Source organism: Onychostoma macrolepis, chromosome 03, assembly GCF_012432095.1.
Source record: "Onychostoma macrolepis isolate SWU-2019 chromosome 03, ASM1243209v1, whole genome shotgun sequence".
NCBI lineage: Eukaryota > Metazoa > Chordata > Actinopteri > Cypriniformes > Cyprinidae > Onychostoma > Onychostoma macrolepis.
The window spans coordinates 3,519,414-3,541,800 of NC_081157.1; the positions used below are offsets into that span (position 1 = coordinate 3,519,414).

The 22,387-nt window shown below is 39.1% G+C and overlaps 1 protein-coding gene and 1 long non-coding RNA gene across 2 annotated transcripts; one reads left to right on the forward strand and one right to left on the reverse strand.

Annotated features, from left to right (window-relative positions):
• Nucleotides 1–721: 721 nt before the first annotated feature.
• On the reverse strand, nucleotides 722–15,726 carry LOC131537291 (uncharacterized). The gene is made up of 6 exons (XR_009270246.1): nucleotides 15,663–15,726; nucleotides 8,048–8,201; nucleotides 6,273–6,402; nucleotides 5,794–5,885; nucleotides 5,325–5,463; nucleotides 722–1,669 (listed from the first exon to the last, which is right to left on the reverse strand). It is a non-coding gene; the product is annotated as an uncharacterized LOC131537291 (long non-coding RNA).
• A 352-nt stretch (nucleotides 15,727–16,078) lies between these two features.
• Nucleotides 16,079–21,799, forward strand: LOC131537866 (uncharacterized). The gene is made up of 5 exons (XM_058771549.1): nucleotides 16,079–16,322; nucleotides 17,299–17,482; nucleotides 18,072–18,108; nucleotides 18,411–20,863; nucleotides 21,544–21,799. The coding sequence occupies exons 2-5, from the start codon at nucleotides 17,415–17,417 to the stop codon at nucleotides 21,683–21,685; spliced, it is 2,700 nt and encodes an 899-aa protein (XP_058627532.1). The 5' UTR covers nucleotides 16,079–16,322; nucleotides 17,299–17,414; the 3' UTR covers nucleotides 21,686–21,799.
• The last annotated feature ends 588 nt before the right edge of the window (nucleotides 21,800–22,387 follow it).

Here is a 22,387-nt window from a genome sequence, read left to right on the forward strand (position 1 = left end):
CAAAAAAGTATAGTTTGCTTCAGAAGACTTAACATTTGTGCTGCTGGTCATTTCTGGTCATCATTACATCTGCATTAATAGCAATTCATCAAAAAATAAAAACTGAAAAACGATGTATTTAAATAACTGTTTATAACGTGACAAATTACATCTTGTACAACACTAAAGCCCATCAATTTGTTTAATGTGAATTCTACTTCACTTCACTTACATTCATTTTAGGCTGTGTAAAATGTTAACTAAAGTTAACAAAACAGCCATTATAAACGGTCCTCAGCCCCTTTGTTCACTGGGGCTTCGGCGGATTTAGTAAACTTGATCAGCATCACATGGACAATTCTAGATGAAACTGACAAAGCAGATAATAAATAACGATTAACAAAAAGTTTAAACGTGTAATACAGGGAATGTGTGTTTGCTTTACCTCGCTTCAGATCTGTGGCGCGACCCATACAGAAATGTAATATATGTCAATATATGTAAATTACATATATAATGTTAGTGCCCATGTATGTCTGCTGTCTATATGAGAATATATGCAAAATTCATATATGTAAAACACATAGACATATATGAAATATGTTTCAAAATATAGCAAAAATGGCCGTTTTCATGTAAGTGCCATATATTTTCCCATATATGCACATACATGTGAAATATAAGATACATATATGTATACATGCATATATGTACTTATTTCCATAGTACATACTTTCACTTATATTAGGGATACAAATATGCTTCTAATATGATGACACCATGTACTTTCACTTATATTAGTGGCACAACTATGTTTTTTATACAGCCTGCACATATATTTGTACTCATTCCACAGAACACACAATTCAGTCTTTTCAAATACAAACTTTAATGCATTTTTTTTCAGCACAGACTTGACAACTACACACTTTTCAAGTAAAAACTTTAACTTCATTTAACTTCAACTTCAGACTTTATTTTATTTTTAAAGCCTTTTCAAAGCGCTCACTTTTTTCCCTCAGTATTTCATTTCAAAATATTCCCAAACTCACTCACTGGGGAAACACTCATTTTTGATTAACATTTTTCCTGGACATTGCCAGTCTTAGCTCTGCCATCTTCCCATTCAGGGCTGTTCCGATCTGGCCAGCCGAAACGGAGTGCTTTGACATAACTGCATCTGAGAAGGTAGATTTTAAAGAAAAAAGTTTTAGGTATAAAGCAGACAAAACACTGGTGAATAAATGTATCACCAAGATTAAAAAAAATCTTTATTGCAGTTTCTTCTAGTGCAAGTCAGTAAAATTGAGTGACAAAGTATGTGAATATGCAAGTAAGACCACACTTACACTGCAATCAGTGTGTAAGCATGGCGGACAGTTTTGCACCAATTTAATTTGCAGGCGAGATAGGGTCATAGTGCCAAACACCACCCACCACCACCTCTCATCGAAACCAACTTTTTGTTTTTTGGAACGCCGAATGTGAATTTGAACATATACAAATAAAATCTTGTCAGTCCAGTAGCTGATTTGACTGAGTCTAGGCTCACAACACTTTAAATACAGACCTGTGGCAGATTATGTCAAATAGCAAAATCATAATTAACCCATTATAGATTTTAATTTCATTTCATCCAGGGCGCTTCTTCTCTCCCCATCTCCCCGCTTTGTCACCTTGGATTCCCCTCCTGAGGGAAAAAAGTTGTTTTTCAGTATGAAAAATAACCAGTATATATATATATATATATATAGTTTACGTTTTCATTATCAGCAGCGTGACAATCAAAATGGTTGAAAACAGACACATACACACCGTCGGTCCATTTACATGCACAGCTTAAATGGTAAATGGACTGCATTTATATTGTGCTTTTCTACTCCTACGAGCACTCAAAGCGCTTTACAATGTATGCCTCACATTCACCCATTCACACACCAGTGGCGGAGGCTGCTATGCAAGGTGCCAACCTGCCACTGGGAGAAGTTTGGGGTTCAGTATTGCTCAAGGACACTTTGATGGGGTCAGACAGAGCGGGGCTCGAATCTGCAGAGGTGCCAAATGGTACCTCTACCACCTGCGACCGATCTCAAATCTCCCTTTTCTGTCAAAGATACTAGAAAAGGTAGTATCCTCACAATTATATTCCTTCCTAGAGAAAATGATATCTGTGAGGAATTCCAGTCAGGATTTAGATCGTATCATAGTACTGAGACTGCTCTCATTAGAGTTACAAATGACCTGCTTCTATCATCTGATCGTGGTTGTATCTCTTTATTAGTTCTACTGGATCTTAGCGCTGCGTTCGACACTATCGACCACAACATTCTTTTGAATAGACTAGAAAACTTTGTTGGCATTAGTGGAAGTGCCTTAGCATGGTTCAAATCGTACTTATCTGACCGCCATCAGTTCGTAGCAGTGAATGAAGAGGTATCATATCGATCACAAGTGCAGTATGGAGTACCTCAAGGCTCAGTACTAGGGCCGTTACTTTTCACGCTTTATATGTTACCCTTGGGAGATATTATTAGGAGACATGGTGTTAGCTTTCACTGTTATGCTGATGATACTCAGCTCTATATTTCTTCGCGCCCGGTGAAACACACCAAATTGAGAAACTAACGGAATGCATAGTCGATATAAAAACTGGATGACAAATAATTTTTACTGCTAAATTCTGAAAAACAGAGGTGTTAATTATCGGACCTAAAACCCCACATGTAATAACCTAGAATATTATCTAACACTTGACGGCTGCTCTGTCAATTCTTCTTCATCAGTCAGGAACCTAGGTGTGCTGTTCGATAGCAATCTGTCATTTGAAAGCCATGTTTCTAGCATCTGTAAAACTGCATTTTTCATCTCAAAAGCATATCTAAATTGCGACCAATGCTCTCAACGTCAAATGCAGAAATGTTAATTCATGCGTTTATGACCTCAAGGCTAGACTATTGTAATGCTTTATTAGGTGGTTGTTCTGCACGCTTGATCAACAAACTACAGTTAGTCCAAAATGCAGCAGCTAGAGTCCTTACTAGAACCAGGAAATATGACCATATTAGCCGGTTCTGTCAACACTGCACTGGCTCCCTATCAAGCATCGGATAGATTTTAAAATCTTGTTAATTACTTATAAAGCCCTGAATGGTTTAGCTCCTCAGTACTTGAGCGAGCTCTTATCGCATTATAGTCCTCCACGTCCGCTGCGTTCTCAAAACTCTGGCCGCTTGATAATACCTAGAATATCAAAATCGACTGCGGGCGGCAGATCCTATTCCTATTTAGCACCCAAACTCTGGAACAGTCTACCTAACACTGTTCGGGAGGCAGACACACTCTGTCAGTTTAAATCTAGATTAAAGACCCATCTTTTTAGCCTGGCTTACACATAACGCATTAATACGCTTCTATTATTCAAATCCGTTAAAGGATTGTTAGGCTGCATTAATTAGATCAACCGAACCGGGAACACTCCCATAACACACGATGTACTCGTTACATCGTCAGTTGAATGGCATCTACGCTAATATTTGTTTGTTTCTTTCCTAGTCTGTTTCTCAGTCCGTATCCGATCAGATGGTGGATCAGCACCAAGAGATGATGTCTACAGCCCTGATCGTCAGCGGAGACCAGGACACCCAGATGACCCCCAGAGATATATCCCTAGATATATCAACCAAAAATAACAAAATAACTAAAATATAATAAAATACCTAACTACATAATACTACTATTGTTAGAAATTGCAACAAAATTAAAATAGAAATATAAACTTTTGAACTGCGGGTTTCGCCTGGTCAGAGGAGAACTGGCCCCGACTGAGCCTGGTTTCTCCCAAGGTTTTTTTCTCCATTCTGTCACAGAGGAGTTTTGGTTCCTTGCCGCTGTCGCCTCTGGCTTGCTCAGTTGGGGACACTTAATTTCTAGCGATTATCGCCGATTTGATTGCACAGCTACTATTTAAACTAAACTGAGCTAGACAATGACATCTCTGAATTCAATAATGAAATGCCTTTAACTGAAAATTGAGTGTTTAATCTTATCATTATACATTACTGACACTCTATCCTCCAATTTGATACTGTTAAGTGCTTTGACACAATCTGCATTGTAAAAGCGCTATATAAATAAAGGTGACTTGACTTGACCTGCGCCACCATCGCCCCTTTAATCAAATTATTACTAATAATCAGGCTAAGACCTGAATTCCAGTATAAGGCACGTAACACAAATCCTATTAAAATATTATGTATAGGTTCCACTGGAAGAAGGGGCAGAAGGCAGACGACATGGCACGCAGGGTTCCTCCAGTCCAACTTCAGTTCGATTGGTGTATACATGCACAAGTTATTTGACTTTCAATTGCATTATCTGGGTGTCTTAATCGGAATATGAGTAGTCCAGTTTGGTTTGATTTCAATCAGTTCAGTAAGGTAGTTCTTGAGCCAGAGGGTTGGCCGCTACCATTTAAGGGCTGTAAGGCACATTGTGATTCCTGGAGTGGTAGCATAGTGGTTAAGGAACCTGGCTAGCATGCTTATAGCCTTAAAATTGTTCTTTCAAAAAATATGTGCTCATTTATGTGTAATTACTTCCAACTACTAATCAAAGTATTCTCGTAAGTGTAGAATTTGCTATTCAGAATACAATAAGTCCAACTATAAGTCGCGCGAATGGCTGAATCCATGTTGCGCCTCCATCTTTGAAATACAATCGCCAACGAGGGACATTCCTGGGAATTCAAGCTCCGCCTTTCGCGTGATGAGCGAGGATTTTAAAAGGGACGTCGAAGTTGCCCGCTTTCTTCTCGACAGGTAATTCAGCCTATTCGTGTAAATCTATACAGTCTATGGTATAAATTTGAAGTTTTATAGTTGCTTGGCTAACTATAGCATGGTTGTGCATAACGCTAGAACGATGTCTAGGATACTTTCCCTTGCGTCGATGAAAAAGAATTGTATAGGCTACGTTGTAACATAAATCTGTGTGCTATGACGGATCACAGGCAAAGGACACTCTAAATTGTAGTTATTTTTCATTGCAAGAGTCTAATCTACCAGTTAGCTCCGCTGGTAGCTAAGCGTATGGGGCTTTGGATATGTCACCCCGTGTGTTGTTGTGATTGGTCATAGTGTTATCCATTTGCGTGCAGTGAGATTTTCACACATGCTTGGTGCCTTCCATCGTAATGAGCGATTTCATTACTCGATGCCAGACCCTTATATCTTTCAGATTTAGGTCTGGAATTCCAGGCTAACACAATGTAGCTTTAACATAACAAATGTGACCATGGAATAAGCATTTTTAACCACACTCTACACTACTGCACAGACAATACTAACCTTTCAAATTACTTTTGACGAGTGTTTCAATGTCAAACCAAAGCAAAATCCTTGCCATTGAAGTCCCACTGGATGCCTGGCAAGCAGAGCGCCACACACTTCGCGATACGTAAACCCCTGAACCCGGGACAATTTCTTCCTGTTGAACAAAATAAAATTGATAGGCTTAAAAGTTTCAATTCAGTATAGTAAACAAAATGTCCAGCATTCCAGATTTATGTACAATTGACTGTTGAAATTGGTCCCAATAGTATAATGTCAAGCATTCCTGGTCCCTACTGCCAATGTTGGAGATTTCATATTATCAATAAGTAGTGTCAAAAAGAGCCATTGCCACAAGGTACCAGGAAATTTGGGAGATTAGATTAGGACAAATTTACAGTAAATTGTATTCGATTATGACCAATTAATATAGAAGACAAGGTGATTGCAAGCACTTTCCAACAGCACTGCACAAAAAAGTACTCACTATTTGAACAGGGTTTGAAGGGCTGGGGAGAGACCCTGGACTGCCGAGGTGCATGGAGCTTCTATTGAGCATTTCTTTTATCTGAGGTATCTCTGCATCAACAGGAAAAACGGATGTGAAAAACTGTAGCCAATAAGTATAAGAATAGAAGTAGACTTTTTTGATCCTGTGAGGGAAATTCAATCTCTGCATTTATCCCATTATAGTATTCGTGAGACACACTGTTGAAAACATCACGCTTCTTATCAGTCCTTTTAAAATAATGATGTGATGTAAGTCCCCATATACAATTTACACCAGCCAATGTTTCTGTGTGGTCAGAGAAATTTTTCTAGTCTGGTAAATGAATAGGAAACATTGGCAGGTCGAGTTTTATGATCTGGCAAAATAAAAGCCCCAGCTATTAAGTTTTACTGTGTGTGTGTGTGTGTGTGTGTGTGTTTGTGTGTGTGTGTAGAATGGAAATATAATACGTTTACCTGTGAAGATGATTTTTTTTATTTCCAGCAATTCTTGACGCACAAGTGAGAGGTCATTGTCACTATTTTCTGCTTGTTCTTCCAAGGAAATGGCAGCTAGGATTTCTGCCCCTTGATTGTGAATGGCAGCCTGTGGCAACATATAAATGATTTTTTTAAAAATTAAAACTTGCCTTAGTTATATCATTGTGCTTACAAGCTTACTGTATGACATTTTTGTCCCAAGCCACCTAAAATTTATAAACAATAGTGTTGCATGGGAGGGGGGCATATTTCAAATGAGATCCGGTTTTGACGTAGCCTGACGTTGAGACCGTGTGCTAGTTTGAGTTGACATACGTCACGGCCAAACGTTAGCGATTGGTTATGGCAGATCCAGAGTGACTCTGGGCAGATCCAATAGTTTTAAACTTCAAAAGAGTACCGCCTACAAGGAAGTTAACGCTTGTCAATGGAGAGAGGCCAGACTCTCTGTACAAATGAAATGTACGAGAGTCTGGTAGAACAAGGCTAGTTTTGACGTACAAACAGGAGGCAAATCTGAGCAGCTTGTTTTGTAGTATGGTACATAGTAGATATAAATGATATAAGATGGTTATACAACATGCATGCAGTGTTGTAGGTTTATATATCACTCGTTATTCCTTCGGCGCATTGTAAGCAGTCTTAAAGGGATATTCCACCATTTGGGGAATTAAGCTCATTTTCCACCTCCCCTCGAGTAAAACAATGGATATTTACCATTTTGGAATCCATTCAGCTGATCAGTAGTCTTTTTTTCCCTGAACATAGCACATACCAAATCATACCGAAACCGTGAACCTAAAACCCTGATATAAACTGAACCGTGAGCTATTTGAAACGTTGCAGCCCTAGTACATTATCAAAGTATTTATTAGTAATACACTGGAAATGAGTAGAAATGTGAATATTTGGTTAGTATGTTGATTTACGGTGTGTGCTCCTAAATTTTCTGGTTGTGCCCCTAAAATTTTCAGTTGGGGGCAACTGTGCTCCTTGTGAAAAAAGTTAGTCTGGAGCCCTGGGTGGAATATCCCTTTAAATCTAATTTTGGCAGTTCTGTGCCATCATCAGCTCCGCTGCTATTACCTTAAGGTGAGTACACTTTTATATGCTACAGATCACGTTTGTTTAATCGCTACCTGGTATGTATTGTTGGTGTTTTATTATTGGTGTATTATTGTGTTGTTGGTGGAACTGAAGACTCGTTACATTGTGTATATGCGTGAGGTAACTTATGTGTTTTGTTGTCATTGTAGATTGGACAGCCGTGCATTGGTCTATTTCAAATGAGTTTTAGTTGTTTTATGTTTATTACTTGTTTATTAATGTTTATTAAATTGACATTTTTATATGAATCTGTTCGTTTTTAATTTTAGTTTATAAAAATGCAAAACATCATTTAAAAAAATCCAAAAATTAGTCATTATTTTATTTTGTGTGCATGATTTTTTTTTAAAAAGGTTGATTAAAATTTTGGTATTCAACATAGTATTTAAAAATACAACAAACGTTCCTTTTTTGTTTTTGTTTCCATGGTTACAAAACGAAAAAGGAATGGACAAAAGTACATGGACCCTTGCTTCATTTGATTGAATGTTGTTTATGAAATCGGATAGGCTAGTCGAAAAATGGGTAATTTTAAAGCTTGTTGATTTCAATGCGTTTAAACGAGAAACAAGCCAAAACAATTGTGCAAAATGACGTCTTTATGGGGTAACGTTAAAGAGTTAGTACATAAAACAAAAACTCACTTTGGTTCCACTGACTGTGGCCACGGCAGTAGGGGGTCATCATCCTCATCCTCCCACAGACGTTTGGCAACACGGATTCTCTTTCCCACAATGGTGTCGTCTTCGGAATCTTTCTTCGAACGTTTGTCCAACTTTCGCTCCAAAGTATTCATGTCTATTGCAGAGAAATATCAGTCACCATTGCCACTAACACACTGATAGTTACCAACAAGGGTCTGAGAACGGGTCGCCGTGATTTTGCCAAGTAAGACATGTTCCTGGATCAACATCTTTTGTTGATCCTGGATCAACATTATTGTCCAAAAATATAGACTTAACTCAATCTCTACCCCTAAACCTAACCCTACCCATAATTTATTCCTAAAATAAGTGAGAAATCATAGCTGATTAACAAGGGTGTTGAAGCACCTAACCTTGATCATAAGCCTAAAACTTATATTTCCTGAAAAGTTATCCCTCAATTCTGATTGGTTGATTGGAATGACGTTCCAGGATCAACAAGGATGTTGATCCAGGAACATGTTGTACTTGGTGAAATCACGCTCACCCTGAGAACGTTATCCTACAACCTCGAGGTAGCTTTAGTAACTTAAAGTGGGGGGTTAGTAATGTTAACTAACTTAACATTAGTTAACTACATTAGTTAACATGAACTAATAATGAACTGCACGTATACAGCATTTATTAATCTTTGTTAATGTTAATTTCAACATTTACTAATACTTTATTAAAATCTTGTTAACATTAGTTCATGCACTGTGAACTAACATGAACTAACAATGAACAGCTGTATTGACGTTAACAAAGATTAACAAATACAGTAACAAATGTGTTGCTCATGGTTAGTTCATGTCAGTTAATACATTAATGAACCTTATTGTAAAGTAGAGAGAGTGTGTGTGTGAGAGAGAGAGTGTGTGTGTGTGTGTGTGTGTGTGTGTGTGAGAGAGAGAGAGTGTGTGTGAGAGAGAGTGTGTGTGAGAGAGAGAGAGAGAGTGTGAGAGAGAGTGTGTGAGAGAGAGAGTGTGTGTTAGGGGTGGGCGGATCGATCTTAATATCGATAGTATCGATACCAACGTTGGTATTGGTATCGGATCGATACTAGCCTGATTAGATCGATACTTTAGGTTAATTTCCTCTCCTCTACACTTAACATATTGCTTAATACATTCAACAAAGAATAGACATATCTGTGTGTTTATATACCGCTCTTTTCACGTCTCGTATGCAAACCTTACTGCTCCTCCCCTGCTTTAGTGTTTTGTTATGCCATTACGTGACTCAGGGGCTCCATGCGCAAGCGGATATTATGCTACAGCGAGAAATGGAACGGTAGAAATTCGCTACTGTGGCAACCAATTTATTCACCTTTTTCAACGTGAAAGTAAGCTTTTTTCATAGACTGTATGTACAAGACTTCCACTTCCTTAGGCACGGTAGGGAAATCATGAGAAAAATAAACCAAAAATAGTTTGCAATACCAAGCTTTTGTACAGTTAAAAATCGCTGGAAGCGGATGAGACTGGAAGCCAGACCCATTAAATTTACCGAATTTGGCCTTTTTATACAGTCTTCAACCATTAAGCCACGTTGTTGTTTTTTTCTTTATAAAAGTTTTCTATCAGAGGAAAACACTTAACATGCATGCACTTTATGCGTTCATATGCTGGGCTGCTTGCCTGCATATAGTTTGCATCATCAGTATACTGAGTTGGCCTTTCAATATTACTTTCTTAATGCATTAGTCCATGTTAAGTTTTTTTTTCTTTATAACTCTTTTTATGGGAGGAAAATGCTTAACAGGAAACTTTACGCATTGCTTTCATATTCTGGGCTCCTCTGCTTGCAAACTCCTTTCAGAAAGGCAAATATCCACATAGCTTTAAGGTGAATATAATATTTTAGTCATATCAACATAAGTTATTGTTAATTTTCAAAGTGTAATTGGTCATTTAAATGCATGTTATTAAAAAGGAAAAAGTATCGGTATCGGTATCAGTATCGGCGATACTTGCCCTGTATTTACTTGGTATCAGATCGATACCAAAATTTGCAGTATCGCACACCCCTAGTGTGTGTGTGTGTGAGAGAGAGAGAGTGTGTGTGAGAGAGAGAGAGAGATTTGATTTTTGATTTTCTAAAACACTTTATTATAGACAATTAACACATTAACCAGACAATCAGGTCAAAAAAAAAAATAATAATAATAATATTAAACCAAAATAGGAGCAAAAACCAAGTTGTTTTCAAAAACCTCACACAAAGCTCCGCCATAGCACCAAATCAAGTCAAAAGAAAAAAGATCATTCATGACTTTGAAATAACGGAAATCAATGAGAATTCTAGATTTTACTGAATTGAAAAAAACTGCCAATAAACTATAACTCGTGTTTTGTTCAATTTTGCGTTTCCTAGTACCATAAATAGCCATTTTAGCTTGACCTAATAAAAAATTCAAGAGTTGACATTTAAAACGTTTTCTCTGAACATATTTAAAACCACAAATAAAAATCCTAATAGAAAACGTCTCACCAAAGCACAAAAATAAATTCTGTAAAACAGTAAACAACGGCCCAAGTCTAGAACATTGCATAAATGCGTGAAATACAGTTTCTCTCTGCAGACAGAAAGGACAATCATGACCAACGTCAGGATTTAAAACTGAAATAAAAGCATTAACTGCAATTGCCCCATGTAAAATTCTCCACTGCAGATCCCCAAATTTCTTAGTTAATGGTGACTTGTACAACGCTTTCCATTCAGGGTGCTCACCCTCTTCCAACTGTAAAATATTACGCCAGGGAGTATCCACTCTATTATTTAAAAACATTTTGTTTAAAGATTTAACACACATTTTGTACATTTCTTTTCCGGAAGCTGGCTCCAAGCCAATTAGTGTCACATCTTCACAGTACAAAAAAACACCTCTACAATCTTCTAAAATGGGAGATAATAACAAAACAGGGAAAGGATCGTCACTGTTTGGAACAATTAGCCCCTCAGAATAGTCCTCCAACAACTTGATTTCTTCCGCTGTGAGAGCAGCTCTCCATTGCCCAAGAAGTTTAGCGACTGTTCGTTTTGAATGAAATCCCAACTGTCCAGCCACTAAATCAACATTTTTGAAGTCCTTTCCAGCTGACTGTAATAGGCACCCAAGAGTTGTTACTTTAGAAGAAAGAAGAATTCCATTGAGTGCAGGGAAAGGGCCCTCGAGAGATATGTCCATGCGTGACCCACAGACTAAAGGTTCTTGTAGCAACCAGTATAAAGAACTTATTCCACAGGGTCTTTGCACAGTGAACAAAGTCCACACCTTAAAAACATTACGATAAAAAATTGGAAGCTTGGACAAATCCATCTTTTTAGGATTCAACCAGAACAAAGACTTGTCCATACCTAAGAATCCAAAAGACTTCAGCACCATGAAGGCTACAGATCTCCAGTTTGAATCCACTGGTCCACTCAAAAGTCTCTGTACAAATTGAAGCCGAAAAGCTGCTGTTCTGCTCTGCAAGTGCATAAGACCATGACCACCCTCTTCCTTGGGCAAATACAAAACAGCTTTTGGAACCCAGTGCAGTTTATCCCAAAAAAAATCTATCAAAATTGACTGAATTTTGAATAAAAAATTTGCTGGAGGATCAACACACCTTAACCGATGCCATAAAGAAGATGCTATCAAGTTATTAATAATCAATATACGACCTCTATATGACAACTTTGGAAGTAAAAATTTCCATTTATCAAGACGACCTTTTATTTTCTCAATAGCTCCTTCAAAGTTTTTTTGTACAACCATTTCATTTCCCAAAAACACTCCAAGATACTTAAAACCCCCCCTAGTCCAAGTTAAACCATCTGGGAGGTTTGGATCTCCACCTAACCATCTCCCAACCAAAATGGCTTCACTTTTAGACCAATTTACTTTAGTAGATGAAAACACTCTGATATCCTTCAACAGTTTTAGCAGCAAATTGACATCATTCTGACAGCTAATAAAAATAACAACATCATCAGCATATGCCGATAATTTAAATACCTTTAAGCATCCTGGAATATGCAAGCCATACAAATCTGTTCTTAACTTACTTAAAAAAGGCTCAATTGCTAAAGCATAGAGCATACCTGAGAGAGCACACCCTTGCCTTATACCTCTAAAAACCTTAAAAGGAGCGCATAAGTCACCATTAACTTTCAAAATACTCTCAACGCCACTATACAAAACCTTAACCATTGAAATAAAATTAGAACTAAAACCAAACGCCTTTAAAACATCCCATAAATACTTATGCTCAACACGATCAAAAGCTTTTTCTTGATCGAGTGACAAGAGGCCAAAATCTAAATTAAGACCTTTACCAAGGTCCAAAACATCCCTAATAAAAGATATATTATCAGAAATTTGTCTACCAGGAACACAATAGGTCTGGTCAGGATGGATCACCTGCTCCAAAACTTCTCCTAATCTATTTGCCAGAGCTTTGGAAAACAATTTATAGTCATTGCACAACAAACTGACTGGTCTCCAGTTTTTAATATCATTTAGGTCTCCTTTTTCGGCAACAAGGTGAGAATTGCTCTGACAACTTGTGGGTAGCCGCCCGCTGGCCAGGCTTTCCTTAAGCACCTCCAATAGGTCCGGACCCACCTCCGGCCAAAAAGACTTATAAAAGTCGACTGACAACCCGTCAAGTCCAGGTGCTTTCCCACATTCCATGCTTTGAAGAGCTTTTTCCAACTCCTCCAGAGTTAAAGCTTTGCCGAGCTCAGCATTAGCCTCTTCAGATAACTGAGGCAAATTCTCAAGGAAGACATTATCAGCTTGTTCATGCAAGAGTTCACTTTTATACAATTCTTCATAAAAACTAACTGCTCTTTTTCGAATGCCATGAGAATCTGACAACAAAGATCCACTTTCAGATCTCAAAGCATGTATAAATCTTCTTTGTCCATTTTTCTTCTCCAAATTGAAAAAATTTGGAAGGTGCATCCATCATTTCTATGCTCTGAAAGCGTGATCTGACCAGAGCTCCTTGTGCAACTGTATCTAATAATTTACCTAAAATATTTTTCTTCTTATTAAGAGAATCAAACTGAGCCAAATTACATGTATTATCAACAAGCATCTGAAGCTCCACTAACTCTTTCTCAATTGTTTTCATTGAACGGGTAATGTCTCTTGTGACATTGAGAGTATATTGCTGACACAACTGCTTAATTTGTACTTTTGCAACATCCCACCACTGCTGCAAACATTGAAAAGAAGATTTTGTAGTTCTAAACAAAATCCAAAACTCTTTAAAAATATCTTTAAAGTGCTTATCACTTAATAAATTACTATTAAAATGCCAATAAGCACTTTTTGGTTTAATGAAGCTACGAGATACAACACACTGTAACAAACTATGATCAGACAAACCCACTGGACAAATTGAACAGCTTCTAAAAAGATTAAGCTGATGTTTAAAACAGTAAAATCTATCCAACCTTGCCAGTGAGATCAAGTTATCATAAGCATGAACCCACGTATATTGCTTTTGAATACCATGGAAATTTCTCCAAACATCAACAATCTCATGAGTTTTCAATAATTGAATAAGTCGTTTTTGTGAGGGCATATGCGGTTCAACATGATTCCTATCAAGAAAACTCTCAGTGCAGTTAAAATCTCCCCCTAACAACAAATAACTATCAGGATTACAATTACATAATACATTACTCAAAGTGTCTAGAAAAATCATTCTTTCCAACGAATTGACTGGAACATACACACAGACAAAAATAAAAGAACAATTTTCAAACTGGGCAACAACTTTCAAAAGCCTGCCTTTTATAACTTCTTCTACCTGGTAAGAACAGGGAATAAAATTCTTAGAAAATAAAATGGCAACCCCACCACTAGTTGAAGTCAAATGACTTAAAACAGAAAGCCCCTCAAATTCTTTAGCCCAGTCAGAACCATTTAATATATCAGTGTGTGTTTCTTGAACAAACAAGACATCAATTTTCTTTTGTTTAATTATCTCATATAATTTAAACCTTTTCCCAATATCTCTAGCCCCATTTACATTCAGAGAAGCCATGAAAATCTCCCCCATTAATAGAAAAAGAAAAAAACAAAATGAGCACAGCCAAAGAAAACAAAAAAGAAAAAAATATTTATGTGCTATCATTACTGGCATTCAACCTTGGTTGGGCATTAAGTTTGGCAAGAATCTTCTTTAGCCGATACACTTCCTGGTTTGTAAAACCTCCATCATTTCTTAAAGTCTTTGTCTTTTCAATGAATTGCAGAACATCAGGAAAATATTCTTCAACCCTTACTTTTCTGGCATTTTTAGTCACCTTAAGAAAAGACTTTATATCCTCTACAGTGTAGCTCTGGCTAGAAAAGCCACTTTGAGGTAAACTGCATGAAACACTACATTCAGAGAAATCACTCTCACTCTCTGTTTCAGATTGACTCAAATCACAAATGTCTGTCTTTTTGGTCTGTTTACCAGTGTGCTGTTGCTTTAATCGTCTCTTCTGAGGCGTTTTAAAGGCAACATCGTCTAAATCCATCATAAAAATCGGATCCTGCTCTATGTTGAGAGACACTTGTTCCCCAACTATAACAGGGTTACCACCATCTCGCTGTTCGTCCACTAGAACCTGCACTGACTGCCCATCTACCAGAGAAGGCCCGTCTCTTTCTGCGTCCACCGCAGCATTCTCTCTCTCACCAGATATATCAGTCGGCATTACATCTGTAACTTTGTCAACTACTGCCTTTGGTACCGGTTTCTGAGGCAAACTTGTACTAGGTGCATCAACAGCAGCAGGCAACGCAACAATAACATCCTGTATCTCATCATCACGCACAACATTATTTTTCCCCCCATCAGCCGGTAAACGATTTTTCTCCGGCTGATTTAATCTACCTGGACAAGCGCGGATCAAATGACCCGACTCCCCGCAAGCAAAGCATTTCATGTTGTTTGTTGTGACAAAAATAACATAGTTAAACTCATCCTGACGAAAATTTAAAGCCAAATCCAATTCATCCAGATTGTCTTGTAAAATCATATAGACATAACGTCTAAAAGACACAACATGCTTCAATAACGGGGACTTACACCCGATTGGAATCATCTTTATCGGAGAAACAAGTTTGCCATAACGAGAAAGCATTCCAGTCAAAACCTCATTCGAGATAAAAGGTGGCACATTAGACAAAGTTACTCTTTTCGATGGAGTAGAAAGGGGAAGTACTGGGGTGAAAATTCCATTAATCACTACACCACTTTCAACTAACTGGTTCGCTAAATCAACTGTCTTTACAAACACCACAATAGCATTATTCATACGAGATGCAGACAAGATGCTCTCAGTACCAACCACTTCACCTATAGCCAGACTACATTCTTCCACATTCACAGCGGAGTCTACTTTAACACCATGACGCCGTGTCAGGAAATCAAAACTACCTGAGACCGCCATGCTCCTGAAACAAACCGGGAGCAGACGCTCCGGTATGTTAAAAAACCCTACCTTACCCTCCCAAACTAAATTTAACCAACAGTATTCAAGAAAAGAAAGAAAAAGATAGAAAAAAATATCCCACTCGTACCTGCACACGCCAAACACTCACACTCAACGCTCCGCCCACTCACTCAGCACATGCGCGCACAGAGAGAGAGAGAGAGTGTGTGTGAGAGAGAGAGTGTGTGTGTGTGTGTGTGTGTGTGTGTGTGTGAGAGAGAGAGAGTGTGTGTGAGAGAGAGAGAGAGAGTGTGTGTGTGTGTGTGTGTGAGAGAGAGAGAGTGTGTGAGAGAGAGAGAGTGTGTGTGAGAGAGAGAGAGTGTGTGAGAGAGAGAGTGTGAGAGAGAGAGAGAGTGTGTGTGTGTGTGTGTGTGTGAGAGAGAGAGAGTGTGTGAGAGAGAGAGTGTGTGAGAGAGAGAGAGAGAGAGTGTGTGAGAGAGAGAGTGTGAGAGAGAGAGAGAGAGGCTCGATCAAACAGTGGAAACATAAAAACATAACGTTACCTTATCGTTTTGATTCATAGGTGTCTATGTGGGCATTGCCAGCACAAATGCAGTAATTCACCATCGTGAAAATTCGCCTGCGTACCTAACTAACTACCTAACTTAAATAACTAACTAACTAAATAAATAAATGTCCTAATCACTAATTCTCTCGCTGTATCACTATCAACACAACTCAGCGACCTGGGGAGACATCTCCCTCTTATGACGTCAAGCGATTCGTTTGGGGGGAGGAGCAGTTTTAAGTGAGTACTGAAAATAACGAACTTTTTCATCTTATATTCTGCCCTTAGGTATCGAAAAACATACAAAACAATACATCAACTTGTCAAACGTGTATTTCCCATAGACCCTAACTATTTTGTGTTAATCATAATTACAAATTTAACCTGACATAACGTTAGCTGCTACACACTTTAAGTCAAAGGAAGCTTTTTGCCTCAGTAAAACTAAACACATATGATTCCTTGTTATAAATTATCTAGTTATGTTAATGTAGCATATATCCCTGTGTAACTAATATAAAGCAGTAAAAAAAAAAAAACGTTAGGGTTTAACTTACTTACCTCCAACTGATTGAACGGTAGCCATATAAACGGGGAATCCACCTTTTGGTCGTTTTCCCACACCCCACTCGACGGCAAATTCGTCTTCGTAGGTAATCACGCCGTTTACAAAACTTTCCAGATCAAAATTTCGTATGCATTTAATGTGAACAATACAAAATTTCCCCTCATCAACCCCTGCACACCATTTAACAAGCGCATACATGTCTGTCTTCTCCTTGCCGTCGTCGACTGCTCGTCTTCGTTTACGCGGGTGTTGCTATAGTGACAGAACTGGAAATACTGGTTGCATTATTTAAAAAAAAAAAAATTCTCAATAAGAAAAATGTTAATGTTTTAAAAATCAAAACCAATATGTTATTATTATTATTATTATCTTACAATCATTATTTTTCTATTTTAGTTTTAACCATAGACTGTAAAAAATAGGTTTTAACGAGCTGATGGCCGTTACCGGAGGTGACGTAATTCACCACGTAAATGCACTCCAAAAAAAAGCCAGGTTTAATATAGATGAAGAGATACATTTGATAGTAAATTATATTTTGCAAAGGAATTCTGGAGATTTATGTTTTTTTTGTTTGTTTTTTTTAAGAACTGGTTTGATAATTTAAGTGTAGGTAAATTGATTATTCTGACACACACTCCATTTCAGAAGGTGCAACCAGACGTTGTTTGCCAACTGCCATACAAGAAGAAGAAGGTTAAAATATTAGCTTGGGTGATTTCAGAGTCAACTATGGAAGACGGTATTTTGATTTTAAGTTCATAATGGAGTATCGAAAATACCTTACCACGGGCGCAGCAGTTCCTGCGCGAACAGCACGTCGATGGAAAAGGTAAGTGCACTAACTTGTATATCTAACTTTAAAAGACAATTGCGTGCATAAGACATAGCCTAACATTAGTTACCTTAGCAATTATCGCTAGCTAACTTGAACTAGCAAGCAAGAATCCTTCGATTATTATTATCCGTTTCTGTTAGAAAGCTTAAGAAAAGGGAAAACTTAAGTATTATTGACCTTTTCCGCATTTCGTTCATGAGAATTGTTTATGTATAACCAGGGGTGGTCCGTGTAAAAGAAAAAACTAAACGTTTTTCATTTATTTGTTAAAAAATAGGTTCAGAGCCAGTAGGCTCTGGGTAGGTTTAAGTTTATTGTAGCCGTGCAAAAGAGACATGTCATGAAGGACATGTGTGTGTGTTTGTACTGAAGCTTTAGCAACCTCAAACTGATGTTTTTTAAAAATCTGTTTATAAAAAAATATATATGTGTGTAAACAGGGCCTTAAAGACAACAACAATAATAATAATAAAATCATATAAGAAATTGCTAAAAAAATCAACATAAATTGCCAAAACCTGAAGCAACGGTCAAGATTAATGTTAAAATAAAATGTTCATTTTTTCTTATTTTCTTCTTTCAGGTCAGCGGCATGTCCAGGCTCCCCAAGGAGAAAAAAAGTAAGTCACTTTACATGTGAACACAATGAAATTCTGTCTAATTCTACACTGATCTGTGTCAGGATTGCAGGCTACCTGCTACCATTTTTACCATTTTACCTGCACCAAGTTTATAAAGTCTAACTTGGTTATAATGTTATCTTTGCAGTGTATTAGCTCTAGCTCGTGTTTAGTCATTTTAATTTGGTAAGTTATTGTACCAAAAAATCATGTGTTATCAGAGATTAAGGAAACATGTTGAATTGAAATACTGCCTTGAAGTGATATTTATTATTTTCATGAATATTGGTTTCCCATTTCAGGTATGTGATTCTGCTGTTACCCTAAGTGATCCTGCACGCATCTCCTGTGGTCCTGCACTCGACTCCCGTCACCCTGGTCCTGCACTCGACTCACTTAATCCTGATCCTGCACTCGTCTCCTCTGATCCTGCACCCGACTCACATGATCCTGCACTCGTCTCCTGTGATCCTGCACTCGACTCACATGATCCTGCACTCGTCTCCTGTGATCCTGCACTCGACTCACATGATCCTGCACTCGTCTCCTGTGATCCTGCACTCGACTCACATGATCCTGCACTCGTCTCCTGTGATCCTGCACTCGACTCACATGATCCTGATCCTGTACTCGACTCACATGGTCCTGATCCTGCACTCGACTCACATGATCCTGCACTCGACTCACATGATCCTGATCCTGCACTCGACTCACATGGTCCTGATCCTGCACTCGACTCACATGATCCTGCACTCGTCTCCTGTGATCCTGCACTCGACTCACATGATCCTGCACTCATCTCCTGTGATCCTGCACTCGACTCACATGATCCTGATCCTGCACTCGACTCACATGGTCCTGATCCTGTACTCGACTCACATGATCCTGCACTCGTCTCCTGTGAACCTGCACTCGACTCACATGATCCTGCACTCGTCTCCTGTGATCCTGCACCCGACTCACATGATCCTGATCCTGCACTCGACTCACATGATCCTGATCCTGCACTCGACTCACATGGTCCTGATCCTGTACTCGACTCACATGATCCTGCACTCGTCTCCTGTGAACCTGCACTCGACTCACATGATCCTGCACTCGTCTCCTGTGATCCTGCACCCGACTCACATGATCCTGCACTCGTCTCCTGTGATCCTGCACCCGACTCACATGATCCTGCACTCGTCTCCTGTGATCCTGTACTCGACTCACATGATCCTGATCCTGCACTCGACTCACATGATCCTGCACTCATCTCCTGTGATCCCGCACTCGACTCACTTAATCCTGATCCTGCACTCGTCTCCTGTGATCCTGCACTCGACTCACATGGTCCTGATCCTGCACTCGACTCACATGATCCTGCACTCATCTCCTGTGATCCCTTTTCGACTCACTTAATCCTGATCCTGCACTCGTCTCCTGTGATCCTGCACTCGACTCACATGATCCTGATCCTGCACTCGACTCACATGATCCTGATCCTGCACTCATCTCCTGTGATCCCGCACTCGACTCACTTAATCCTGATCCTGCACTCGACTCACATGATCCTGATCCTGCACTCGACTCACATGATCCTGATCCTGCACTCATCTCCTGTGATCCCGCACTCGACTCACTTAATCCTGATCCTGCACTCGTCTCCTGTGATCCTGCACTCGACTCACATGATCCTGCACTCATCTCCTGTGATCCCGCACTCGACTCACTTAATCCTGATCCTGCACTCGACTCACATGGTCCTGATCCTGTACTCGACTCACATGATCCTGCACTCGACTCACATGGTCCTGATCCTGTACTCGACTCACATGATCCTGCACTCGACTCACATGGTCCTGATCCTGTACTCGACTCACATGATCCTGCACTCGACTCACTTAATCCTGATCCTGCACTCGTCTCCTGTGATCCTGCACTCGACTCACATGATCCTGATCCTGCACTCGACTCACATGATCCTGTACTCGACTCACATGATCCTGATCCTGCACTCATCTCCTGTGATCCCGCACTCGACTCACTTAATCCTGATCCTGCACTCGTCTCCTGTGATCCTGCACTCGACTCACATGGTCCTGATCCTGTACTCGACTCACATGATCCTGCACTCATCTCCTGTGATCCCGCACTCGACTCACTTAATCCTGATCCTGCACTCGACTCACATGGTCCTGATCCTGTACTCGACTCACATGATCCTGCACTCGACTCACATGGTCCTGATCCTGTACTCGACTCACATGATCCTGCACTCGACTCACATGGTCCTGATCCTGCACTCGACTCACATGATCCTGATCCTGCACTCGACTCACATGATCCTGCACTCATCTCCTGTGATCCTGCACTCGACTCACTTAATCCTGATCCTGCACTCGACTCACATGATCCTGCACTCATCTCCTGTGATCCTGCACTCGACTCACTTAATCCTGATCCTGCACTCATCTCCTGTGATCCTGCACTCGACTCACATGGTCCTGATCCTGTACTCGACTCACATGATCCTGCACTCGACTCACATGGTCCTGATCCTGCACTCGACTCACATGATCCTGCACTCTTCTCCTGTGATCCTGCACTCTTCTCCTGTGATCCTGCACTCGACTCACATGGTCATGATCCTGTTCTCGACTCCTCTGATCCTGGTCCTGCACTCGACTCACATGATCCTGATCCTGCACGCGTCTCCTGTGATCCTGCACTTGTGTCACCTGATCCTGATTCTGCACTCATTAGTACTATATCGGTAAATGATTTACGTAAAAATAAATAAATAATAATAATAATGATAGAAATGCTTAATATTTTCTTTAAGGTTCTGTTACTGTATTAAAACTAAAATAAAGGAATCAGATCTCCAGTGGTTTAAAGGGATATGATGAATTGGACTTATACTGTTATTCCACATTAAAGGGGTCATGACGTGACGTCACTTCTTACCATGGATCCAGAATGTATTTAGAGCTTGATTAAATAAATTATTTGTTTATAATGGGGAGGACGTCTAAAGCTATGAAACTTACAGGAAGATTTAATGGTACAAAGACCTCTTATACCAAAAGATCAAGGCATGTCTCATGTCATGACCCCTTTAACTGGACATATACCGTTCTTCCACATTCCAGAAATGTAAATTACTCTAACTTTTTATTTTTAAAATGGACACTGAAAAATCATATCTCATTAGAATTGGGAAGCTTTTGTTGTCTATCTTCAAGTAAAATAGAAATATATAATATAATGTTCACAGTACAAAAAAAAAAGAAATTATTAAAAATGTGAAAATATGGACTTATATGGTTCTTCGTCTCAGGGCTTCAATTGTTATGCAAGTTTTACTTTATAATAGTAAGATTAATACACATACTTTATCATTGCTATTTGGTATCGTTGGCTGAAATAAAATAACATTTTGTTTCGTTGCAGGTCTGTGAAGAACCTCCCCTCTCATTCATACCACCAGTCCACAAAACCTCTACAAACACTTCCTGTGCAAATGGGCAGGTACGGCAAACTGCTACTGTCGAGGATACAAGAAAACAGCATGAGTTGCTACTTCTTGCTTTAAAACTCAAGCATGGACTGACTGATGAAGCTTTAGAAGACACACTTAAAGTTGTTAACGTTATAAGTCAGAGGCATGCTGTGTCATCTACCAAACATCACTTTTACAAAACTTTTGATGACTTGAAAAGAAATATTCAGTTTCACTACATATGTGAGGGATGCACAATTTCTGTAAACATTGAGGGAGAAAATGTGGTTTGTCCTAACTGTCAATATTCTTGTAGTGTAGCCGATCACATGAAAAAGGGGCACTTCTTTATTGTTTTTCCACTAGAATCACAATTAAGGAATATGATGGAACAAGAGGAACTCTTCAGCCAGTTGACTAGGCCTAACAGTGGTGCTCACTCTAGCCCACTGACAGATATCACCGATGGTGAGCTTTACAAGAGGGTTAAGAGAAATATTGAAGGCCAATATGAGCATCACGTCAATCTCACACTAACATTTAGCTGTGACGGGTTACCTGTGTTTAAGAAATCTTCTTACAGTATTTGGCCACTTCTCTATACAGTCAATGAATTACCACCTGATTTGCAAAACAAGTCATGTTGTCAGCCTTATGGTTTGGTTCAACAAAGCCAAACTGTAACACATACTTATCACCATTTGTGAAAGAATGCAATCAATTGCTTACTCATGGGTTTGAGTGGACCAGTGTAAATGGTATTCATGGCCGGTCCAAAGTATTTCCCTTGGTTGC

Excerpts from the sequence above, each read along its gene's own strand:
- LOC131537866 (XM_058771549.1), top strand. The coding sequence starts at position 17,415 with ATGGAGTATCGAAAATACCTTACCACGGGCGCAGCAGTTCCTGCGCGA. Across the intron at positions 18,109-18,410 it reads GCTCCCCAAGGAGAAAAAAA|GTATGTGATTCTGCTGTTAC; the intron begins GTAAGTCACTTT and ends TTCCCATTTCAG. Across the intron at positions 20,864-21,543 it reads CACTCATTAGTACTATATCG|GTCTGTGAAGAACCTCCCCT; the intron begins GTAAATGATTTA and ends GTTTCGTTGCAG.